General features: G+C 40.1%; 1 protein-coding gene across 1 annotated transcript in view; it reads left to right on the top strand.

Annotated features, from left to right (window-relative positions):
- MAN2A1 (mannosidase alpha class 2A member 1) overlaps positions 1-21,851 on the top strand; it is an 82,493-nt gene extending 60,642 nt beyond the window's left edge. Inside the window, exons 13-22 of the mRNA XM_077347755.1 lie at positions 521-686; positions 3,447-3,680; positions 3,764-3,886; positions 6,522-6,636; positions 7,796-7,929; positions 9,357-9,498; positions 10,126-10,259; positions 12,036-12,230; positions 15,235-15,345; positions 19,149-21,851. Coding sequence (XP_077203870.1) covers positions 521-686; positions 3,447-3,680; positions 3,764-3,886; positions 6,522-6,636; positions 7,796-7,929; positions 9,357-9,498; positions 10,126-10,259; positions 12,036-12,230; positions 15,235-15,345; positions 19,149-19,298 — 1,504 coding nt within the window. The 3' untranslated portion in view covers positions 19,299-21,851. The remainder of the gene's footprint in view (positions 1-520; positions 687-3,446; positions 3,681-3,763; positions 3,887-6,521; positions 6,637-7,795; positions 7,930-9,356; positions 9,499-10,125; positions 10,260-12,035; positions 12,231-15,234; positions 15,346-19,148) is intronic.
- Positions 21,852-22,274: the final 423 nt, after the last annotated feature.

Genomic DNA, 22,274 nt, shown 5'->3' on the forward strand with positions numbered 1-22,274 from the left:
AGCAGTTGTCAGTAAGTTCATATCCCTGAATACATCTATACAGAAATTAATGAATGTGCTTATAGAATTATTTTTCAAATGCGTTTGTCTTCATCTGGTTGTCAGGAGCTGTAGGCGAACATAAAATGTGTTACAATAGGGATGTAGCCACACCACATTTTAAACTTTTTTATGAGAGGTGAACAAAAAGGGGGTGGCAGGCATGGAGAGAAAAGATGAGTAGAAAGGAAAGGGGAATAAGAGAAGCAGATGTGATAAGTGTTCAGTGAATAGCACATATCAGATTGCCATTAAAAGTGAAGTCTGTCAGACTCAGCAGTGGTTGCTGGCGTTAAAAAATTAAGAAACCGTGCTTCGGCTAAAAAACCCCCAACAACTTCTGTTTTATTTTTCAAGTGCTTTCTTGTTATGTATGCATGGTAGTTAATTCTAAACTTGAATTTTATTTTAGGTGAAATACAAGTCTTTATATTAAGTGGTGATTTAATTTGTTTTAAAGATCTGGTAACGTTTCTTGCAGGTATCTCCTGATCTATAATCCTACAGAACAAGAACGTTTCTCAGTGGTTTCAGTTTATGTGAATACACCTAAAGTTAAAGTGCTGTCTCCTTCTGGAAAACCAGTGGTAATCCAACTTGGTGCTGTGTGGGATGGATCCGCTAGTACATCACAGGAAGTGTACCAGGCAAGATACTTGTAATATGACTTTATGCATGTATTGATCAAGCATGTTTAATGTTTTATATCTGGAAATAGTAGAGATGAGCCAAAAGATGAGCATTAGAAAGCTCTTTTTAGATGCCTCCTGAAGGATAAAGTGAAACTGTTAGTGAAACTGACTGAACTTAGGAAATGCAGAAAGTTGTCTCTTTTTGAATTATCTAAAAGAAAGAATTTAATTTTTATTAAATACATACATACATACATACATACATACATACATACATACATACATACATACATACATACATACATACATACATGTGCACACACACATATATATCTGCCTTTCTCCTAGCCATAACAGAGCTGGTCATAAAACTATAACAACAAACACATCAAAAAGAGTCCGTTGATGATAAGCTTCAGAAAGGACAGAATATTGTATACAGTTGAACACCATTCTGTCTGCATGGTTCCTGTGTTTTCTTATGCTGTCTGATTGCACTGTTTATATCCTGTAATCCACTTTTAGTCCATTGAGAAAGGCACACACTATGAACTAAATGAAATATCATTTTAAGGGGAAAGGAGGGGAGGAAAATGAGCTTCTTGGGCTTCCCAAAGCCTTAGAAAATCCTGGAAGAGGAGAGATTTTTTTGGGTGGGATGGAATTTCCAAATTGTTCTTTTTTGCTATTCATTGTGGGGTCTCCAGCTTGAATCGTTACAAATTTAATGTAGGAATTTTGAAATATACACCTTTACAAAATAATGTGGAATTTCATATGTAGTGTTTAAATCTTAATTAATTGGGGAAGGGCTTTCAAGGAGGTATAAGAAATCCAGTGCACATTCACTTTCAAGTGACATTCTCTCTCCAGTTACAAGATTTTCATCAACATTTTCTGTCCTGTTGAAACCATCATAGCTTTGTGTGTTTCTAAAACTGAAGAATGAAAATAGGCTTTTGATGATTGTTAAAACATTCCAAAGATATTGAATGTTGCAGTTACATTTGAGTTTGTGAAAATAACTCTTAATTTTTTTTCTAACCCTTGCTTGAAATATAAGCAAGCCACTGTTAATTTCCCACTCTTAAACTATTAGTCAGCATGAGTACATGTGAGGTCACTCTCTTCATTCATATAAAGTGGCTGAATCATGTTGAACCTTAGACACTTTCTTCTTCTTTACGCTCTCTTGGATTCCATTCCTTCCTGACTGATATTACATGCACACTAGGCCCGTACTAAATTTTGCCTGGATTGAAGAATGATGAACTGCACTTTGATTGTGAGTGGTAATTCTGCCTCCCAGGGAAACCATTGTTCATCCTCTATGCATGCTAAATCATACTGATTTTGTTAAAACAACAACCAGAAGGGCTGGAATCAGAGCTTTTAAAGAGGAAGAGAGTACACAGTTGCATCCCATGTCCCCAGTAAGCAAGACACTTTGATGATATACATTTCCTTAGTGAAGCAGCAATTAAAAATAATTGCAACGAGTTTTATATTCTTTATTAAGCATAAGAAGCCAGAATTAGAGGTGGTCCACAAATCAGCTCATGAACTAAAGTTAGTCATGGATTTGGCCATTTTGTGGTTCATGACATTAGTGGCAGGTCAACCAGCATTAACTTTCCACCTGTTGGTGGTAGTTTGGTAATACTTTTCCAGACAGACTGTCTCCATGCAATCTAAATGTTTATAAAACTTCAAAGCATTAGGGGGTGAAGAATTTGGAAGGCATGTAGAGGAACATCCAGAGCAGCTTCCCTGTGACTAATGTCTCTAGCTTGTACATGATCTTTTCTATACACCGCTTGAACTTGTTCCAGTCAAAATGGTAGCAGTTTTGACAAGTGCAAATTCAGGAGTATATAGAATGGATGTGCAAGCAAATGCATAGGGGATCTCTGGCTGACTCATCTCTACCTGCCCTCCAGGTTTTATGAGGATTGAATTCATGGAGTCCAACTTACACCCCCCCCCCTCCAAGATACCTCCGGGAAAGTGCTCTGTGGAGAAATGACAGGCAGTCATTTCCTTTGAAAACACTTTCTTGGGGTCACATTCTCTGGGGAGATGTAACTGGGACCCCGTGAATCTGATCCTGGTGAGCAGGTCGAGAAGAGTTAGCTGGGGCTTCCCTGTGAGTGATGTGTTTAGCACATCAGGGGTGGCCATTCTACTGGATCACAAACCACACAAACTGAACCAGTTGGTTTGCCTCCTAGAAGTTTGTGACAGTTTGTGGTTTGTAAACGGCACATCACGAACCGAGCCACATTTCCCCAGTTCATGTCCATCTCTACCCAGAATGGCTTGTTCATCCAAAAAAATTTGATGTTGATTCACTACACCAGTTTTTGAGTAAGTGGTCAAGTATCACAATAACTAAATTTTGTTCTTTAAATCTATAGTAGAAAATTTAAATGGAAGAGGCCATTGTCACATCTGTCAAGCTAAAAATGCAGCTATTGTTTTTAGTATTCTGTTGTAGAAACTTTTACTTTTGAAGAAGCCATGGTCACAATACATGGAAAAGAAACTGGTAATATTTGCAGAAATTAGTTCTCTTGAATAACATTATTTTCACATGTGTTCAGAATAAAGCTGAAGCAGAATGCTGGCTTTGATTAGAAAATAGCTTCTAGCTCTGTGCGTTTAGGATCTCAGATAATATAAGTGGTCCTTAGAGTGCTGAATAATTTTGTTTACATTTGGATGTCTGGTTTTGGTGTTGGAAAGATAAGCTTTCTTTTCCTCTCCCCCCCCCAGATCTTTTTTATGGCTCATGTACCACCTCTGGGGTTTGGAGTTTACCAGCTTCTGGAGGGACTAAATACAGAAACCGTATTGGCAGATTATAACCTCTATCACACTGATAAATCTAAACTAGTCAAGCCGCAAAGAATTTTCAACATTAAAGAGATACAGAATGCTTTGGATGAGATTATGCTAGAGAACTCTTATATGAAAGTCTGGTTCTCTGGCAGTTCTGGGCTTCTTGAGGTACGTATGCTAAGTTCTCAGAAGTATTTATTTTATATAAAGACTAAAATTGGCAGTATCAATCCAATCTTTTTCTTCTTTAGAAAATAAATACAAAAGAAGATAATAAAAATTATCGCATAAAAATGGAGTTTGCGTGGTATGGAACGACAAGTAATAGAGATAAGAGTGGAGCTTATCTCTTTCTGCCAGATGGAGAGGCCAAGGTAATACTTTTGCATTTATAATGAGTTTTGGGATAGCCAAAAATATTATGAGGGTAAATATAGGAGAACAGAGTGCAGATAGTTGTTGATTTCTCATGCTGAGTAGAGTTATTTAATCATCAATAGCAAAACCCAGATTTGTTCCCAAAATAGTATGATATACTTGCATGTGTGAATCAGCCTTTGTATTTCCAATATTAGCCTATGGTTTTTTTTAGCACTGCATTTCTGAATGGATGATATTTTCTTTTTCTTAACATATGTGAACAGTCACATTTGAAAAGCATTATCGTTGAGATGTAAAACGTATCAGTGTTTGATCAGTGATTTTTATTCATATATGTTAACATCCTTTTCTAAACCTACATGTACAAACTGTCTGTTGGTTATCTTCTGTCAAAGTGACACAACATCCCCTTTATCTCGGTCAATATGAATTGTGATCTCATCCCCGGGACATCTAGAGGCAAGATGGCTGCCGTATATGGCCGCTGACAGACGGGACTGCCAGTCCTCCTCCAGCACCATGAATGAGTCACCAGGAGGCATCGGGTCCTGCAGGACATTCCAGGATCCATAAGTCTCTATGGGCGAGCTAAAATGCACCCTTCGCCCAAATAGAGAAGGGGTAGTATCCTGAGCCAGGTCCGCAGGGCATAGTGGTCTGACCATGGGATAGCTGATGCCACTTGAGGTCTACCTCTATCCCAGCGCCAAAGATCAAATCAGAGGTGTGGCTGGCTTGTTGGGTGGGACCAGTAACAAATTGTGAGAGCCCCAGTGTCACCATGTTTGATACCAGGTCCGAGCCATGACCCAGAGAAGGTGCATCCACATGGACATTGAAGTCCTACAGGACTATAAGCCTTGGAAACTGCAACAATCAGGTGGCCAATGCCTCCAGCAGGCTAACAGAGCATCTGGGGGGGGCATTGGGCGGGTGGTACACCAACAAGATGGCCAAGCCCTCGACTGAGTCCCATCCAATACAGACACACTCCACTCCACAGGGCCCGGACAGCCTGTAGGAGGAAGCCTCCTAGACAAGAATAGCCACACAGACAATCCACTATAGATCTGAGATTGATGCAGGACCATGAACCCAGGTGGGACTAGCTCTTTCAGGGCCATTGTTTTTCCCTCCTGTGCCCATGGTTTTGATGTGAAAACTACTGGCATGGTCCCTGAAACAGAAATGACTATGGACGTGACATGTGTCCGCCCTGCCCCACCCCTGAGGCAGGTGACAGTGCCAGCGGGACTCAGCACTGGACTTGGCCAGCTGCCGCTGTGCCCATTCTTCCTTCAGCCAAGCCAGCCTCTTCCCGAAGTCAAAGGCCCCAGTCTCCTTTTCCTGACTTCATGCTGGGATGAAAGAGCTGGGGGCAGGGCTGAGTGCGGAAGATGGGCACAAAGGGGCTCAGTGCTGGCCATGGCTAGCCATTGCCACAGCCACCTCCATCATCTTACATCAGCCTGCAACGGGCTGGCTGCCTCAAGAGGATGCTGGCAAGCAGAGCAGCAGCACAGGCATGATGAGCTGCATGTCCCTCCACAACTATTCCACAAGGATGGTCACCCCAAGCAGCCTCCCAAAATCTCCCCCAGGCCAAGCTGCCTCTCTTCTCCATGCCGCCTACCTGCCTGGGAGAAGCGGAAGGTGTGCAGTAAGTCCAGGCACTCATTGAGGCCAGTGGCAATGGCAAAGCTGCTTTGGAAGGGGCAGCAGCAGAAGGAGAGCTTGAACTCCAGCCCTGGCCCCATCCCCACCTGGCTTATCTCTCCTTCTGTGCCTCGCAGCACTCCAGCATGTGCCAAGGGAGTAGCAGGTGGGCTCCAGAGGCTATGAAGCAGGAGGGGGGGGTCAGTTCCAGCCCTAGCCAGATGCTGCTGCACCCATTCCTCCTCCACTCACACCAGGCTTCGCCCAAGCACCCTACTCTCCTTCTCCTGGCTTTAGGCCAGGATGAAGGAAGCAACCTCTGGGGTGCGGGTGGCTCCTGGCATGACAGCTGCCAGCAAGGACCATCAGCAAGATCCAGATTGTTGCAGATTATGTGTTTCCATATAATTTGCAACTATTTGACTCTCGGAAAAATTTATCTGGAGATTGCCTCACGAGGTGCACTCCCTGAAGTTTGTTCACATAGCTGTTTATTGAAGTATTTTGTGTCTGTAATATTGAACAATGCATTTGTCAAACATGGTAGTGAAGTTATGAACTGCTGATAGTTTGTCCTGTCTTGTTTGTTCTCGGATTTGATTTGTTCTGGGTGGATTCTTTGTTTTCCTGTGGTTGCTATGGAAGTAGTACTTGAAAGCCAATGGTGTAGTGGTTAAAAGTGTTGGCTTCTAATCTGGTGAGCCAGGGTTGATTCCACACTCCCTCACATACAGCCAGCTGGGTGACCTGTTAGTGTTGTTCTGAACGAGCAGTCCTGTCTGCTCTCTCATCCCTAGCTACCTCACAGCGTATCTGTTTTGGGGAGAGGAAGGAAAGGCAATTGGAAACCACTTTGAGATTTCTTCAGGCAGTGAAAAGTGGGATATAAAAACCAACTATTCTTCTCCTTGTGTTAGTTAATATAGAAAAACAGAATGCACAGAGGTAATTTTTGTTTTTGTCTTTCTGTAGCCATATGTCTTTTCTGATCCACCTGCCATAAGAGTTACACATGGGAAGATTTTTTCTGAAGTTACCACGTTTTTCCATCATTTGACTCACACAGTACGACTATATAAAGTTCAGGGTAAGCCAACAGCAGGAAATTTAGTTGCAGACTTGTGCTACTTTTAAAAAAACTTTGCTTGTGTCCTTTTGTTTGTAGTGTATGGTGATGTACATCTGATCACACTGGAACGTCTTTGAGAAGTATTTTCAATCTGCTGCATTTGCTTAGTATCCCTAAGGCCTATTTAAAGCCTTGCTTTTGAGCGATATTCAGCAGCTTATGGCTTTTTAATTTTTGGTTTGGCATTCCTTAGTGGTAATGTTGAACCGTTAATATTTATCACAAGGAATATTTTATTTGGAGTGACATTGATCTCTCCTACAATCATCTGTCTCCCTCTCCCATATTAGACACCATTTTGTAGTCCTTGGGGAGGCAACTCCTGCCATGAGTACCAAACAGCAGGATAACAGACCACCTTGCTCAGTATGTAGGACCTGTTCTTTGCCCAAGGGACTAATTGATCTCATGAAGCACTTTCAGCACTTCAGGGGCTCATCTTGCTTTCAGTGTGTCTTGCCAAGGGTGTTCTTGCTCTCTTCCCTGTGGAGCACAGCAGCATCTTTGCAGGTAAACATGGGGAGGTTGCTCAAGCCTAAAAGGCCTCTTACTGCTGTTGTAGTCCATTAAATATGATTAAAAGGAGTACAATATACTAAAAATATTACAATGATTTAACAGTGTTTTTGCCCTTCTAGCATGTCTGCTTATAGTGCCAGTATCCTGGCACCCTAAATTCTCAGTAGTATCATTTGGTAGCCTGTAAGGAAAATAATATTTCATCAAAAAGCAAACAAGCAACTGTCCAGGTGTATTTCAAAGAGGAATCAACTATATTCAAACCACTATGCTGCCATTAAGTTCATAACTTAGGCTGAGAAATGTTAACTCGCTCAAACTTTCTCTGCGGGGCTATTATTAGGACAAAATATGGAGAGGAGCCATGTATGTCACTCAGAGCACATTGGAAAAAAGGTTGGATACAATTGTATAGTTCGAACAATTGTAGTGCCACTTGAGCTATGAAAATAGGACCTTTATGAAAATGTGTGATAGGCTGTCTCCCACTCATAGTCATGGATCTGAGAGACCTGAAGTGGGAAACTGCATTATTTGGAAATTTATAGTGATTAATAAGAAATCCTTAAATGTTCTGAAATCTTTCATATGTATTTAGGGCTAGAAGGCCAGTCTCTGGAAATATTCAATATTGTGGATATAAGAGGAGAATACAATCGAGAGATTGCAATGAGAATTTCATCTGATATAGAAACTCATAATAGATTTTACTCAGATCTCAATGGATATCAGGTAACTGGCACGTATTTGGATACAGAAGATATTTTATGTGTCTTCTACAATATACAGTCAAATGCAGCAGCCTGCTCTTTCCTTAGTGGTCATGCTGAAGGGTTAATATTTATTATAAGAAATACTTTATTTGGAATGACATTGATCACTCCAACAATCATCCATCTCCCTTTCCCACAGTAGACACTATTTTGTAGTCCTTTGGTTGACTTTTTTGCCATCAAGTCGCAGCCAACTTATGGCAACCCTATAGAGGTTTCAAGAGAAGAGACCTTCAGAGGCAGTCTGCCATTGCCTAAACATCCCTGGAATTCCCTGGTGGTCTCCCATTCAAGTACTAACAAAAGCCGACACTCCTTAGTTTCCAAGGCCTGACAAGATCAAACTGGTTTAGGCCATCTAGGTCAAAGAGTTTCCTTGATACAGATCTGAATTCTGCATAAGATATTTTTGGAGTTAATTTGGCAATTCCGAAAAAGTGCTTTGATTTTTGCCTTGAATTAAATATTTGATGCTGAGAGAGGAATGATCAGAGATTTCAGCAGTTTCTTAAAACTCTGTGGTCCACCAGAATCAAGAGACAGATGTAATCCAGGCAAAGGGCTAATACTAGAATGAAAGATCTTCCCATGTTGGCATGATTCTAGTTGACCATTCAGATAAAGAATGATGTGTCTTGCCAATTCAGCTATGTTGCTAACCAGGTGCCCCAACGTATCTGGTGCATTGCCCTAATGAGACCATATGCCAAATTAAGCAAGCACCTTTTCCCACTGATGGGTCCTTGTACTAACAAGATGGAATGAGTAGGCCAAAATCCCTCCCAGATTCCTTGACCTTGAAACTGCTAGGCCTAATAGTATGACTGGCACCTGGGTCAACCTCCCAAATCCCTTATCTCATTTTTTAAAACTACAATAAGCTTTCCTGGGTTCCTTGAGAGAGAAGCTTCCATGATTTTTTCAGACTTTAACCCAAACCAATATTTCTGAATCGACAGGCAATTGCTAAGCAAGCCAGTCTCTTGACAGGTATCAATATATGTCCTCAGTGGGACAAATAACAACTCCTTAGAGTCATCTAAGAGGAAGTAAACAAAGCATTTGGGAAACACTTGCACCACAAAAACACTTGCACCACAGTCCCAAAAGAATGAGACCCTCTGTATACCTGATTAAAAAAACAAAAGAAAAACCTGAAGCTTTAATCTCAGAGCTCCCAGCATCTCCTCTGTCCCTCAGTCTCAAATTAATGAGATAACTTCTCTCTCCTCCTAATAGCTAAGTGACAGAACTGTTGGTCTTTCATTTTAAGATGAATCATCTGCTCTTGTGATCTTTTATAAAGAGACATGGTAGCAGTTGTTGTAAAGCTTGTTGTTTATTTCCATCTGGAAATTCTAAGTGACATTGCATTTGATGGTGCAGATTCAGCCTAGGCAGACAATGAATAAATTGCCTCTTCAAGCAAATTTCTATCCAATGACCACAATGGCTTACATCCAGGATGCCAGGGTTCGTTTGACTCTTCATTCTGCTCAGTCTCTTGGAGTTGCAAGTTTGAAAAGTGGTAAGCAGTTGTACACATTTTAAAAGTCTGAGGATGCTCAACACAGAAATCCAATTGGAGAAAATCCCTGTACTGGAGAGGGGAAATCTAAGGAGTAACTCTGATCCCATGGAAACTGCCCAGGTTAATCATGTTTCATGGAATGAGTATAATACAGTGAAGTTATGCAAAAAATTCAGATGTTCCCTAAAGCAGCAGAGAGAGAGAGTAATGGAGGGTTGTAGCATGGAGATTTTGAGCTGTCAAACATTTATGAAACATCTTGGCTTAGGACAGCCTTTTATCATGTGCCTAAATGAACCAGAATCAGGCCTTTAACACCTCAGCTGTGCCTGTAGATATTTACATAGCTGCAGTTTAGATATTTAGTGAGAGTACATATTGGCAGAGCCAATGTGGTTTAGTGGTGAAGAGTGTGAGATTAGGAGTTTAGAGATCCCAGTTCGGATCTCCACTCTGCCCTGGGTGTTTGATGGATGACATTGGCCATTAGCCCACCCTCAGAATAACAAGGTTATTGTAAGGATAAAATGGAGAAGAGCACTGTACTTTGAGTCCCTACTGGGGTGAAAGACGGGTATAAATGAAGTAAATATAAAGTAAAATAAAACCAATATTTGTTTTTAGGTCAATTAGAGGTCATTATGGATCGGCGACTGATGCAGGATGACAATAGAGGCTTAGGACAAGGTGTACAAGACAACAAAATCACAGCTAACCTGTTTCGACTTCTATTGGAAAAGAGGAATGGAGTAGACTTGGTAGGATGAGTACTATGAATATTTGCATTTCCATCACTTAAATATTATTTCAATAGGGAATCTGCCATACATGAAACTATTTATTGTAATAAGATACATCAAGGAAGTAATCTAATCTTTCACTATTGCAATTTGAGTTCACTTTAGTGTTAGCACATGTTCATGATGTTTCATATTTTTTCTGTTCAGTTTCAGAGTATTCTTATAATTTTATTTGATGCAACAGTTATACGTATCATAACTAGCTACCATTTTTCATTCTGTGTCCAAGTTAATTACTCTGTTCACGAAATGTAATATTTCTGAACCATAATAGAGACTTGTCTCAAACAGCTTTATCCCAATTATGATTCCATTGTGTTTTTCAAATTTTATGGGGGCATCCGTATCAGAAGCATAATGTGCTTGCTCAGCTAAGTGTGTGCTTCTGTACTAGGGATATTAAGATCAAGTAATGCAAGGTATAGCAGTTTTCGTCTGATAGATCTGCACAGTTTGTGCATGAATAGAATATTCACTGGTGTGGGTTTAACATTCACTTGGCTGGTGGCTGGTAGTGTCGAGTTTGCTGATCAATACATTTTGGTGGCTTCTCACTGGAGTCTTCCTCTGAAACTTACTTGTTGGGCTTTGGTAATTTCAAATTCTCCTGTACACTCCGCTGTTTTTGGAGTGTTACTATACTTTAATGTCTGATTTTAATTCTCCTACTCAGGATAAATCTAAGACTGTCCTGTTGGGTACATAGAAGAAAAGCATTGCTGGCACACACTAGATTAGTAAATCCTTTGGTATAAGGATATGGACTATGGACTGTATGATCCTATTCTATAATTTCCACACTTTTGAAGGAAAAAGTGGAAATATATGCAGCATTTATTTTCCTATCAAACCAGAACTCTTCCTACTGATTTAGCAATATAATGTGAATCACTTAATTAACATATAGAATTGGATTTTTAGAATATCTGTGGAATGTAAAAATCTTATTATTTTCAATAATAAAAATTGCAAGTATGCAACAATGATTTGCAGTTGCTGCACCCTATGCCAACATTGCAAATGTATCTTATATTTTTACCATTTGAACGGTCAAAGAAAACTTCCATTCTGTACATTTGGCATGCTTTGTAAGATATGGTTTTTCTCCCTCTAACTTGCATAGGAAACTTTTCAGTGCTTCGCCATATTTCCACATTTCTCCACAAGAAATGTCCTTAGACCTTCCCATGCTATACATGTTGAGTGTGAAAAACCTGTCATTAAGAAGCATTTATTCATTGCAAAAGAGTAATGTTTCATAGGGGTTTTTTTTTTAGGGCTTCCTCTAAGTTTCCAATTTTTCTGTTGGAAAAATTCCTTTTCCTCTTCATTTAGGATGCTTGTACAGATTCCCCAAACACTAGCAAACATTACATTTTATGTAGTTCTTTCAACTTATTTGGTGTGTGTATATACATATCTTGCATACATTCTCATCTTGATAAAGGCAGCAAATTCAAAACACTGGCAAATGCTTCCTTTTTGGGTTCCTCTGAATTACAATCTGCGTTTCAGCTCACGTTTGTTTCTAAATTAAATAGGACATTGCTAAAGTAAGCAGTAAACAAGCAGGGTAAGTTTATTCATACAGAAAGCAAGTAGGTTTATGATATATGCCAAGAGGTAACAGTTTATAAATACTTAGTTTAAGGAACTGTGTATTGATATAAATGAAAGTGAACATACAAAGCATATCAAATCTGCTGTTGATTTACTATTTTCTTTTTTCAAAAGAAAGAAGAAAAGTCATCAGTCAGCTATCCTTCTCTTCTTAGTCACATAACATCATCTTTCATGAATCATCCTGTGATTTCAATGGTTACCTATTCAGGTACAGGTATTCCATCAGTTTTGAATACCTATTCGCCACTAACTTCATCCATGCCCTGTGATATACACATAGTTAACCTGAGGACCATACAGTCAAAGGTAAGCTGAAGTAAATCTGCTATGCTTGGTCTATCTTTTAAAAACTCTTGTATAAATGTTGGAAGAATATATATTAGTATAAAACATGGAATTCCTTAATCTTTTATTCCTGAATATTCCTCACCCTACCCCCAAAAAAAGATCTGAAACTTTTTAATGAACAACAAGAGCATTAAATCAACTCCTTATGACAAGAAGTTGGCAATATTAGGTGTGGGAAAAAGAACTTTATATCACTCTCAGAGGGCATGGTATTTAAAAAATCGTGCTAGTCTTCAAAATGTGCTTCAAAAATCCTGTTAGTCTTGGTACTTATTCCTTCAGAGATATTCCCCTTGTTCAGCAAGTGAATACTAATTCTTCTAAGACAATTACTTAGACCAGTTCTCTCAAGTGCTTCAGTGGGTCCAATTATTCACCTTTCTTGGTATTTCTTGTTGGTACCTTAAACTTCAGGAAGGCTGGAAGTCTAGACTTTGAACTTACAAAACATTAGGTGGCTAAAATTTTCTATGGATTGTTTTGTGATCAGGTCTTAAATTGAACGAGGGTAATAGAAAGAAAAAAATCCCCAAATTTCCAGAAGTCATAGTCAGAAGCATCTTCAGAAGTGGAGTTGGAATGCAGGTAGTGAATCTGAAAGCTAGGTGAGGAATCTGCATAGAGTGAATGTGAGAATGAGAAAAGAGCTGTGGGTACACTGGGGCAGAGAACAAGCATCCAAATAGGTAGGCAGTATTGCGGCAGCATAATTCTCATCATAGAAAAAATGCTGAGTCCGAACAGCAGCTTCTACATTATGATTAGGCATTGTGAAACTTCATTGGTTCTCTGTGTCACCTGGCAAGCTGCTGAGTCAACACAGTATAGACAGGCAAAATAGCCTTCCAAACTAACAAGGAGTAACAGTACATGGCTGTCTGTCTGGTTATTGAGCTGTCTCTTCTGCGATCCAGTGCTCATTGTGTGCTCTGGAAGTTCTTGCAATATAGATGTTCACTTTCATGAATGTAGATTTACAGATCACTTTTATCCTGATGCATAGACACTTTTACCCACTGAAATTAATTTGTTGTATAAATACTCATTATGTTAGACTACTGAAGCAGAGAGTGATAAATGTATCTTATAACTCACAAATCACCATTTTTTGTACCAGCTCAGTAAGTTTGTGCATTCCTTTAGCTAATGATGCTTATCATTGGAATAATAAACATGTATTTAAAACACGCAAATTACAAATGTTTGGTTCTCTTACACTCTCTTAGTATCAAAGCTGTAACTTACAATTAAGCAAGAAAAAAGTTTATGTGAGTTTCAGTCACCAGCTACAAGAATCAAAAGACTTTTCTTGGCCAGGAACTTCTTGACAGAATGGTTTCTCAGTGGAACATGCTTCTTTGTGTCTGGGGGGGGGGGTGTCTTCTTTGGAGGTTGTGAAGTTGAGTCTAAATTCCCATCTGACAGTAATACTGTTTCTGTTAATTTATGCCAACCATGAGAGTGAGGACATGAAGGGATGAGCCAGTGCTTGAATTCTGTGGCCTGTTCTTACATGACCAGGATAATGTCAATTACCACTTGGGGTCAGGAAGGAATTTTCTTCCAGGCCAGATTGGAGGTCTTTTGCCTTCTTCTAGGCAAATAACCTCTTGTGGCGCAGAGTGGTAAGCAGCAGACATGCTGTCTGAAGCTATGTCCATGAGGCTGGGAGTTTGATCCCAGCAGCTGGCTCAAGGTTGACTCAGCCTTCCATCCTTCCAAGGTCGGTAAAATGAGCACCCAGCTTGCTGCTGGGGGGTAAAACGGTAATGACTGGGGAAGGCACTGGCAAGGCCACCCTGTATTGAGTTTGCCATGAAAACGCTGGAGGGCGTCACCCCAAGGGTCAGACATGACTCGGTGCTTGCACAGGGGATACCTTTACCTAAGGCAAAGAGCAGGGGTCACTGGGAAGAGGAAGAAAGGTAGCTGTACATTTCCTGCATTGCACAGTAGTTTGGACTAGATGATCCTTGAAGTTCCTTCCAGCTCTATGTTACTATGATTACCAGTGGACCGGCACTAGCTTGTTGTTGGTGTGATAACTTCTGCCCTTATTAGAGTATTAGAAGCTTTCCTGCAGTGGTATTCTCATAGTCATGTTCACTAACTTGGGTGATATGCACAACCTTCAATGCAGAGAACTTAGTGTGGTCCTATGTTGGTTTACTTTGAAGTAAACACTTTTGCTCAAAGGGACTTAACTCCCAGGTATGCATACAGAGTTGAGCAATTGAAGTGCAGGTGAGGCCTGGCATGTCTGTTACTGGAGCCACTGTGTGTGCATGTTAATATTCTTGGGTGCTGAATTCTTCAAATATTTAGATGTGACTTTCATGTGCTAATATGTTTTCAATAATTTTGAAGGATATCTTTTCCTGATGTGTGTGTGTGTGTGTGTGTGAGAGAGAGAGAGAGAGAGAGAGAGAGAGAGAAGTGAGTTGCCTGGTCTGTGAAATAATTGAACCTTTGTTTATTTCATTGAGATGTGTGACCCATAATGTAATGCTTTGATTGCCTACACATCTCAGTTTTGGGATTCAGGGGTGACATCTGCCAAAAATCTTTAAATTTAAATATAGTATTTACCAATAGAAACATAGTGCTTAAAATCATATACAAAACAGGTGAGTGTAAAACCGAACTTGGATACAGTAGTTACCAGTTACTTATGACAGAAATTAGCAATGCAAACTCTACTACAGTGTCTGTCTTTTTATAGAAACTTCTATAAAGCTTTGATTTGAATCTTCACATTCAAAGGCAGTAAACCTCTAAGCACCTGTACCAGGAGGCAACGTCAGGGGAAGTCCTAGGCCTCTGTCCAGATGAACGGATTGGTCATTCTATGAGATAATGTGGAGCAAGATGGACCATTGTATTCTTGCATTCTTATGTTGGTGTATCCATTTATTGATTGAAGTTACTAATTCTCTTTTCCAAATGTTCTGCTTATTTTCAGGCTAGTCCAGGGCCATCAGATGAAGCAGCCCTGATCCTTCACAGGAAGGGATTTGATTGTAGATTTGCAAACACAGACCTGGGGCTTGGCTGTTCTACAACTCAGGGAAAGGTATATCTGCAGTGTTTTATCTTAATTGATTGTCAGGAGAAATATAGTGGCTAAAATCCAAGAGTCACTTTAGAGCATAGTTTGGTTATACCTAGTGGGATCTTTGACCTTTATTCCTTTTTATAGCGGACAGCCATACCGGCATTGAACATTCTCTCTTATTTTACGAGCAGCTTGTCATGAAAGAGAGGAATCATCGCTTGAGGAAAAGAACCCCCAAACTCCCTTCTGAGCAGAATCAATACTGGTGTTCTTGTGATCTTAGACATTTTAGTTTAAAATGACAGTGATATTGTGTATATTTAAATGTTTACATGAAACTGCTCCTTGTTGTCAAGTTATGGAAGAAAAATGGATGGGACAAAGGGAAGTCTGATCCTAATGAAGATATACAATAATTTAGAAAGCAGTATTTTCATAGCTTTAACAGCATTAATTTTTCTACTAACCCCTGCTAATTTTTTGGTCCTCTGGCATACTGGGTATAAAGTTTTCTCCAATTACCATGGAAAAGCTGTCAGCTGAGCTTAGGGGGGAATAATAGTGTTCTCAAGTATCATATCAATATCACAGAATCACCATTTTAAAACTTAAACTTTATCATATTGTCCCATTTATCATAACGTCTGAAATTTGAGAGGTTGTGTTTTCTATAAAAGCAGTTGAGATTGTTCTTCATGGTGAGGTACCCATGTATGGTATAAGTATTGAGTTCATGCCTTAAAGGTGACTAGCAGTGTGTCTTTTCATTGTTAAGTTTTCATCAATATAAAAATGTATGCCTGGTTAAAAGTCCAGCCATTTGTTCACTGTAGCAAACAGAGAATTGGTATCACGATACTTTCTCTCTCTGTGATCCATATGAAAACAGTCCCAGTAAAGTGGGTTTTCCTTTAAAAGATCCAGGAAATAGCTAGTGTAGCTTTAGGGTTCAAGTCTCTCTTAAGCACCAAATGCAGCCATGGCCCTCAGCACGTGGCAGCCATTGCGGCCGATGGAAGAATGCAGGCAAAACACAAGAACCCAGTGTTTCCCCCTTACCTAGGCATGCGGCTCCTCGTGAGAAGCTGCATGATTTGGGGTGGGCAGGCACTTCTCAGCAAGCATAAAAGGAGGCCAGTGCAGTCACAAGGTCTCTACTGCTGCGCTTGGCTCTTGCCACCCGCTGCTTGCTTTCCCAGGAGTTCCTTTGCTGTGCTTTGGGACTTTCATCGGCAGGTCCCCAGGTTTGAGGGCAGTGAAGGGGATAGCAAGGGGGTTGGGAGTGCCGGAATTCAACCCTCCCTCCTTTTGGGGTGGCAAGCAAGCCCTGTGTTAGCAGCAGAGCCCTGGCCTTTGTTTGTTTGTAGCAGCTTACCAGCCCTGCATAATCTTCTGCTTTCATGAGCCCTTGTTCAAGTCTCTCTTATTAAGCAACAATTAGAGTACTGATCTTACTTACTCCTGTTGTACATAGTTTTCCACTGTTTTAGTGTAATTTCCAAAAGAAAAGCAATTCTCCCCTTATACATACACACACACACACACGTCTTCCAATTCAGACTGCAGCCTTTGCATTTTATAAATCAGAAACACATCTTTAAATAGGACAGGGTCCTATTAAATAAAAGAGTAAGGCCACCTGGGGAGGAGTTAGGGCGGGCCCTGTCCAGGATAAAAACTCAGAGGGCCCAATCAGGAGCCGCAAAGCGGCTCCTGATTGGGCCCTCCGAGTGTCCATCCAGGGCCAAGCAGCCAATGGGGAGGCGCGCAAAGTGCCTTCCTATTGGCCCCTCACCAGGACAGACCAAAATTCCATTCACCCAGCCCAGTCTGGCTGCCAGTCTGCTCCTGACCACCGCAGGGAGAGGAGGTCAGCAGGGCTGCCAAGGGGGGTGAGAACAAAGGCTGTGCCAGCCCTTTTTGCCCCAAGGCTATCCTAACTGCCATGTCCAACTGCAAATTGCCTCAGAACCCTGACAGAGCTGGCAGGAGGCTGCAGAGTGCTCCCCCCCCCCCCGGTCCCTTCAAACCTGCTGCGAAGGAGCCTCTGACAGGCCCTGACTGAGGGAATGAGGCCTTTCCAAGAGCAGCCTTCCTTTTGAGGGCCTTCCTTTTGAGGGGGGGGGGGACTTTCCCCTTCTGCCAAACAGTTGCCTGACAGGGAGGCCACAGAAAAGCCCCTTCTCACTTAAAATACTGCTCTGGCCAGGGGTTAGACACAGCCAAGCCATGTGTATTTCTTCTTTGCAACTCTCTGCAGATTTGAGGCCACTGCACAGCGTTATTCTGCAGAGGAAGCTGGCTCTTTTGTCTCCTGTTTCATCTGCACAACCACCCTGTGCAGTAGGCCTCAAGTCTTTCAATTCAACAACAACCTGTGTGGGAAGCCTTAAATGTTTCTTCTCTACCACAACCCTGTCCAAAGTAGCCCTTTCTGCCTGGGGAGCTGATCTTTATACTCTGCAGGTGAGCTGTAATTCCAGGAGCTCTCCAGGCCACACCTGTAGGTTGGCTACCCCTGGGTTGGAAAAATTCCTGGAGGTTTGGAGGTGGGACTTCAAAATCGTACAATGCCTCAGAGTCCAGCCTTCAAATGAGCCATTTTTGCCTGCAGTTGGTAGGGAGTGGTGCAGGAGTGTCCCTCCTGGCCTATGGGTTATGGCCAGCCCTTATCAGCAACTGTTTGTATTCTGGGGCGCAGACAGGCAGACCAGCATCAGTCCTGTGAGACTGGAAAGTGCAGGAAGATCTAAATAAATATTTACAGCCTGAAACTAAATAGAGAACAAGTAAATGTCTGGAGACACATCATCACTGAAATAGTAACTGGCAAATAACCTTGGCCTGGCAAATAAAAAAAACAGTATTAAAAACCTTACTAAGGTCAAGACTGCTGTGCACAGACAGTCTTCCTCTTAGGGTTGCCAGCTTCCCTGTGAGGCTCGCTACCCCACCTCCCTCATGGGGAGTCTGCTATGGGGAGAGAAGGGGAAGACGATTGGAAAATGCTTTGAGACACCTGAGGCCTGCTGGGTCACTGCGGCCCATTCCCAGTTCTCTCAGATCTCTCACAACCCCGCATACCTCACAGGTTGACTATTGTGGAGAGACGAATGGAAAAGGTGTTTGTAAACCGCTTTGAGACTCCTTTGGGTAGTAAGCAATAGGGTACAAAAATCCGTTCTTCTAAGGAGCAACCATGAAAGAAGCATGTGGGCACATAACATTTTACCAACAGTGAAAACATGGGAGACAGAAGGAACAGGGTGGACACCTGTGTACTGTGACTACCCCATGTGTATTAGGGCAGAGGGGCATTTTGGTGAATGTGGCCTAATTCACACAAGAAGGGAAATGACGCAGAACTGGGGAGAATTGGTTGCCATGTAATCTTCCCCTAAGAAGAGTCTCCAGTCTGATTTTCCCTTCACATATCTGAGGACATGGCTCTGGAAAGCTCATCTGTAACCACTATGCCACAATTCCCAAAGGCCAGTCCTCTCCCACAATCAACAAACATTCCACACCACAGGTTCTTGACACCCATATCTCCACACCCATGCCCTCATTTGCCACCATGCCACCACAACCTCCCACACAACACACATGACAACCCCATGCCTTTACAGACGGGACAACTCCTCCCCTTCCTCTTCCCACTGCCATGCTCTAGCGCCCATTGTATTCTTGGAGACAACGGGCTTTGCCTCTAGTTCTAAATAAAACGGAGCAGAGTTCTGCTTTTGAAGAATCTTATTTAAGAGTGAAATTTAAAGTGGGTTGCATGTGAAAGTAATAATCTTTTCATTTGTAATTTTCAGCTGAAAGTGCACAAACTCTTCAAGTTCCATGTGGAAAATCTTATACCTACATCTTTATCTTTGATGCATTTCCCTCCAGAGGCCAGAAACATGAGTGAAATCAGTATGAGTTCAATGGAAATAAACACGTACAGAATTCAGCTGAGATGAAACCTGGCTTTAGAACTCAGAAGCTAAAAAGTAATCTGCAGCTTTTTGTCTTCTCAAAGATCAGTGTGCAATAAGAAGCACATTTTTATTCCAGCTTCTAGATACTGTGACAATACATGCATTCTAGAATTTGTGGTCAAACACCGTAAAAAGCCATGATGCAAGAAACTCTTCTCTCTCTAATAAAAACACCAACTTCAGTATAAAAATGCAATGAGTGGGGAAAAAACATGATGCTATCAACAAAATGAATCTCAGGTTAAACATTAATTTTTTGGCTTCTGATTTTATGAATTTGTGTTTGAAAGGGAAGGGGAATCTGTTTTTAACTGTTTTGTTATTCATAGGTCTAAATATAGAGTGTTGAAATCCCAGATACATATTGGAATTAAACCTAAAACTGCTTTGACAAAGCTGTTGTCCAAATACTTGTAAAGACTTCTATAAATGCAGAAACTTCAGTGTGTTCCAGATAGAGTCTGAATTTATCCCACTCTAGGGGTAGAGTGAAGTTCAAAAGCCTTTGATTTGCGTGTAATTATATTTAATCTTGTTGTCCTAGCATCTTGAAGTGCAGAATTTATTTTCTGAAATTTTAGATTAATCTTTCTGTGGAAAATATTAAACAACTTTTCCTTTTGTTACTTGACACATTGGGATATGTGCAATTACTCCATTATATAGAGTAAGGAAAGCCAAGTCTATAATTTCATGAATACAAGATTTTTTACGGAACATTTGGATACCAACACTCTCTGAAATGTGTTTTCTACTTCAAGATTACCATATCAAAATAAATGTGCCTTATTTTTGTATATGTCTTGTTACTCCTTGGTGTTCATGCAGTATGTTCTTTTTGGATGGGGTGGTTGTGGTTTTTAATACATTAAACCATGTAACTTTTATTTGACAATGTTGGCCACATTCTTCTCTCCAGCACCAAATTTATCTTGATGGTGTTCTGAATACTCTGACTATTTGAATGTAGAGAACTAATGTCATAAAGCAGAACAATGGAGGAGTAAATAGTACTATAAAACTCGGCTGCTATCAGTTGCAACAGACACAGATTTGATGGCATGCAAGGCACAGAGTTTCTTAAAAGGTATGCAGTGTGTATTGTAGCAAACAGTGCATTGAGAATCACGTGCCTATATTTTTTTAAGTCCATTGTGACCTCAACACATCCTTATGTTGCCAATATTTGTTGATGAGGTAATAGCTTCTTCAAAAATGTTTATTTTCACATCAAATATTTTATATTGAGTTCTTGAGCCATGTGGGTTTGCAGATTCCACATCCTTGAATAAAACCATTGTTTACAATTAAAGTCTACACAGTTGCATTTCAGTATGCTTCTTGTACTTCTTAACCTGACCTCTATTTTGCTTTAGTTTATGCAAACAAGAGTAATTTCTTTTAGATTATTGAATATTTAATAAATGGGGAAATGATTTTTACCTTTTTATATTGTTAGATCTTTTAAGGCATGCTTCCAGACTTAAAGATGGTAACATGCTAATGTTCTTTATCACTTAAATTCTAAGGTTTCCCTGCTTCAGTTTTAGCATTAGCATATTTTCATACGAATTGCTGGAGAATGGTTGGGGAGTATACAAAACTGTAAATGGATGGTTTTATGCAATAAATGTACAGTTTTTGAATATTTTCCTTTAGTTTGAATCTTGAGCTTTCAGAAGAAAGTTCCTGTAATTACTTTTTTGTTAGTTTTATGGACTCTGATAAAGACACATCAGAAACTTCTTATCTCTGCAAAAAAAAGTATTTTAAATCCTATTCCGAGGAATAAAAATTGATGCAATAACTGTAATGTTGGCTTGTAGAATATGCTTCCAAAGGCTCTGTGTCATATGGTTGGATCTACAATCCAGCCCTAAATGTGGTTACACATGGATTTAATGGGACTTGAACAAGTTTTAGACTGGAATTTATATTTTCTTTTTTAAAAAATTCACCAGCTGTACAATCAAGCCTAAATGATTTTTAACCAGCAGATTTCTGCTTTATTTCATAATAATAATTTGAACTTAATTTTTCAGAAGTTCGTTTTGAGATAAAGTTACCTGGTGCAAACTTGAGCCAAATTTTCACAGGAAAGAAATTACTGTCAAATTCCCCCCCCCCCCATAATGATTTAATGATTTTCCTGTTTTATTTCTTATGTTCCCTGGGAATACTTTTCCAATATTTGTATTCCTTCTCAGAATTTTGGTGGTGCCTTTTCAAAATGCCTCTACATGTTTTATTAACTTGTCATTATTTTTTAAATGATTGTTTAAAATAGTTTCCTCTACGGGGGTTTTCTGTTTGTACACTAAATTGTTTAAAGGATTCTGTTTTACTCTTCCTAGCAAAGTTTTCTTGTGAAGGAATTCCACCATGCTAAAGACTTACATTTTGTTTCGTTTGCTCATGCTGTCTCCTAATACCAGCTGATTTGATTGAAAGGTTTTCATATTTTCTTCTGGGCAGATTTTATATCTTTTGGGGGGAGAAATGTAATAAGTTTGCTAATAAAATCCTGTGATGGTACATCTGTGTCATGTTACCTTGATCACAATTTTAGATACAAAAACATGTTACCTCAAAATAAAATTGACTTTTTTTAAAAGAAGCTTCTTATAAGTGAATGTTGATGAATTGATCAGGTGGGGAGCTGCTAGGTTTACTAATATGTTCATTGCCTCTGAAGATAAAAAGTGGGTAAATAGCTTTCCAGTAAACATCTATATTTTGATCAAGTGACATGGATTGACAGCTCAGTTTTAAGTTATTGTTGAAATTTCAAGCATCGTCTCTGGTGTGCATGTTCTTTGCTTCAGTGATTAATATTCTCTTTACTACATTTAAAGAGTGTAGTCTTGAAGCTAAGTAGTTTTTAAAAAATTGAGCATATTTCTACTATGCAACTTGCCATATTAAGACAATAAGAACAGCAGGAAGGAAGCCGGAGAA

The sequence above is a fragment of the Paroedura picta genome, chromosome 7, assembly GCF_049243985.1.
Source record: "Paroedura picta isolate Pp20150507F chromosome 7, Ppicta_v3.0, whole genome shotgun sequence".
In the NCBI taxonomy this organism is placed as follows: domain Eukaryota; kingdom Metazoa; phylum Chordata; class Lepidosauria; order Squamata; family Gekkonidae; genus Paroedura; species Paroedura picta.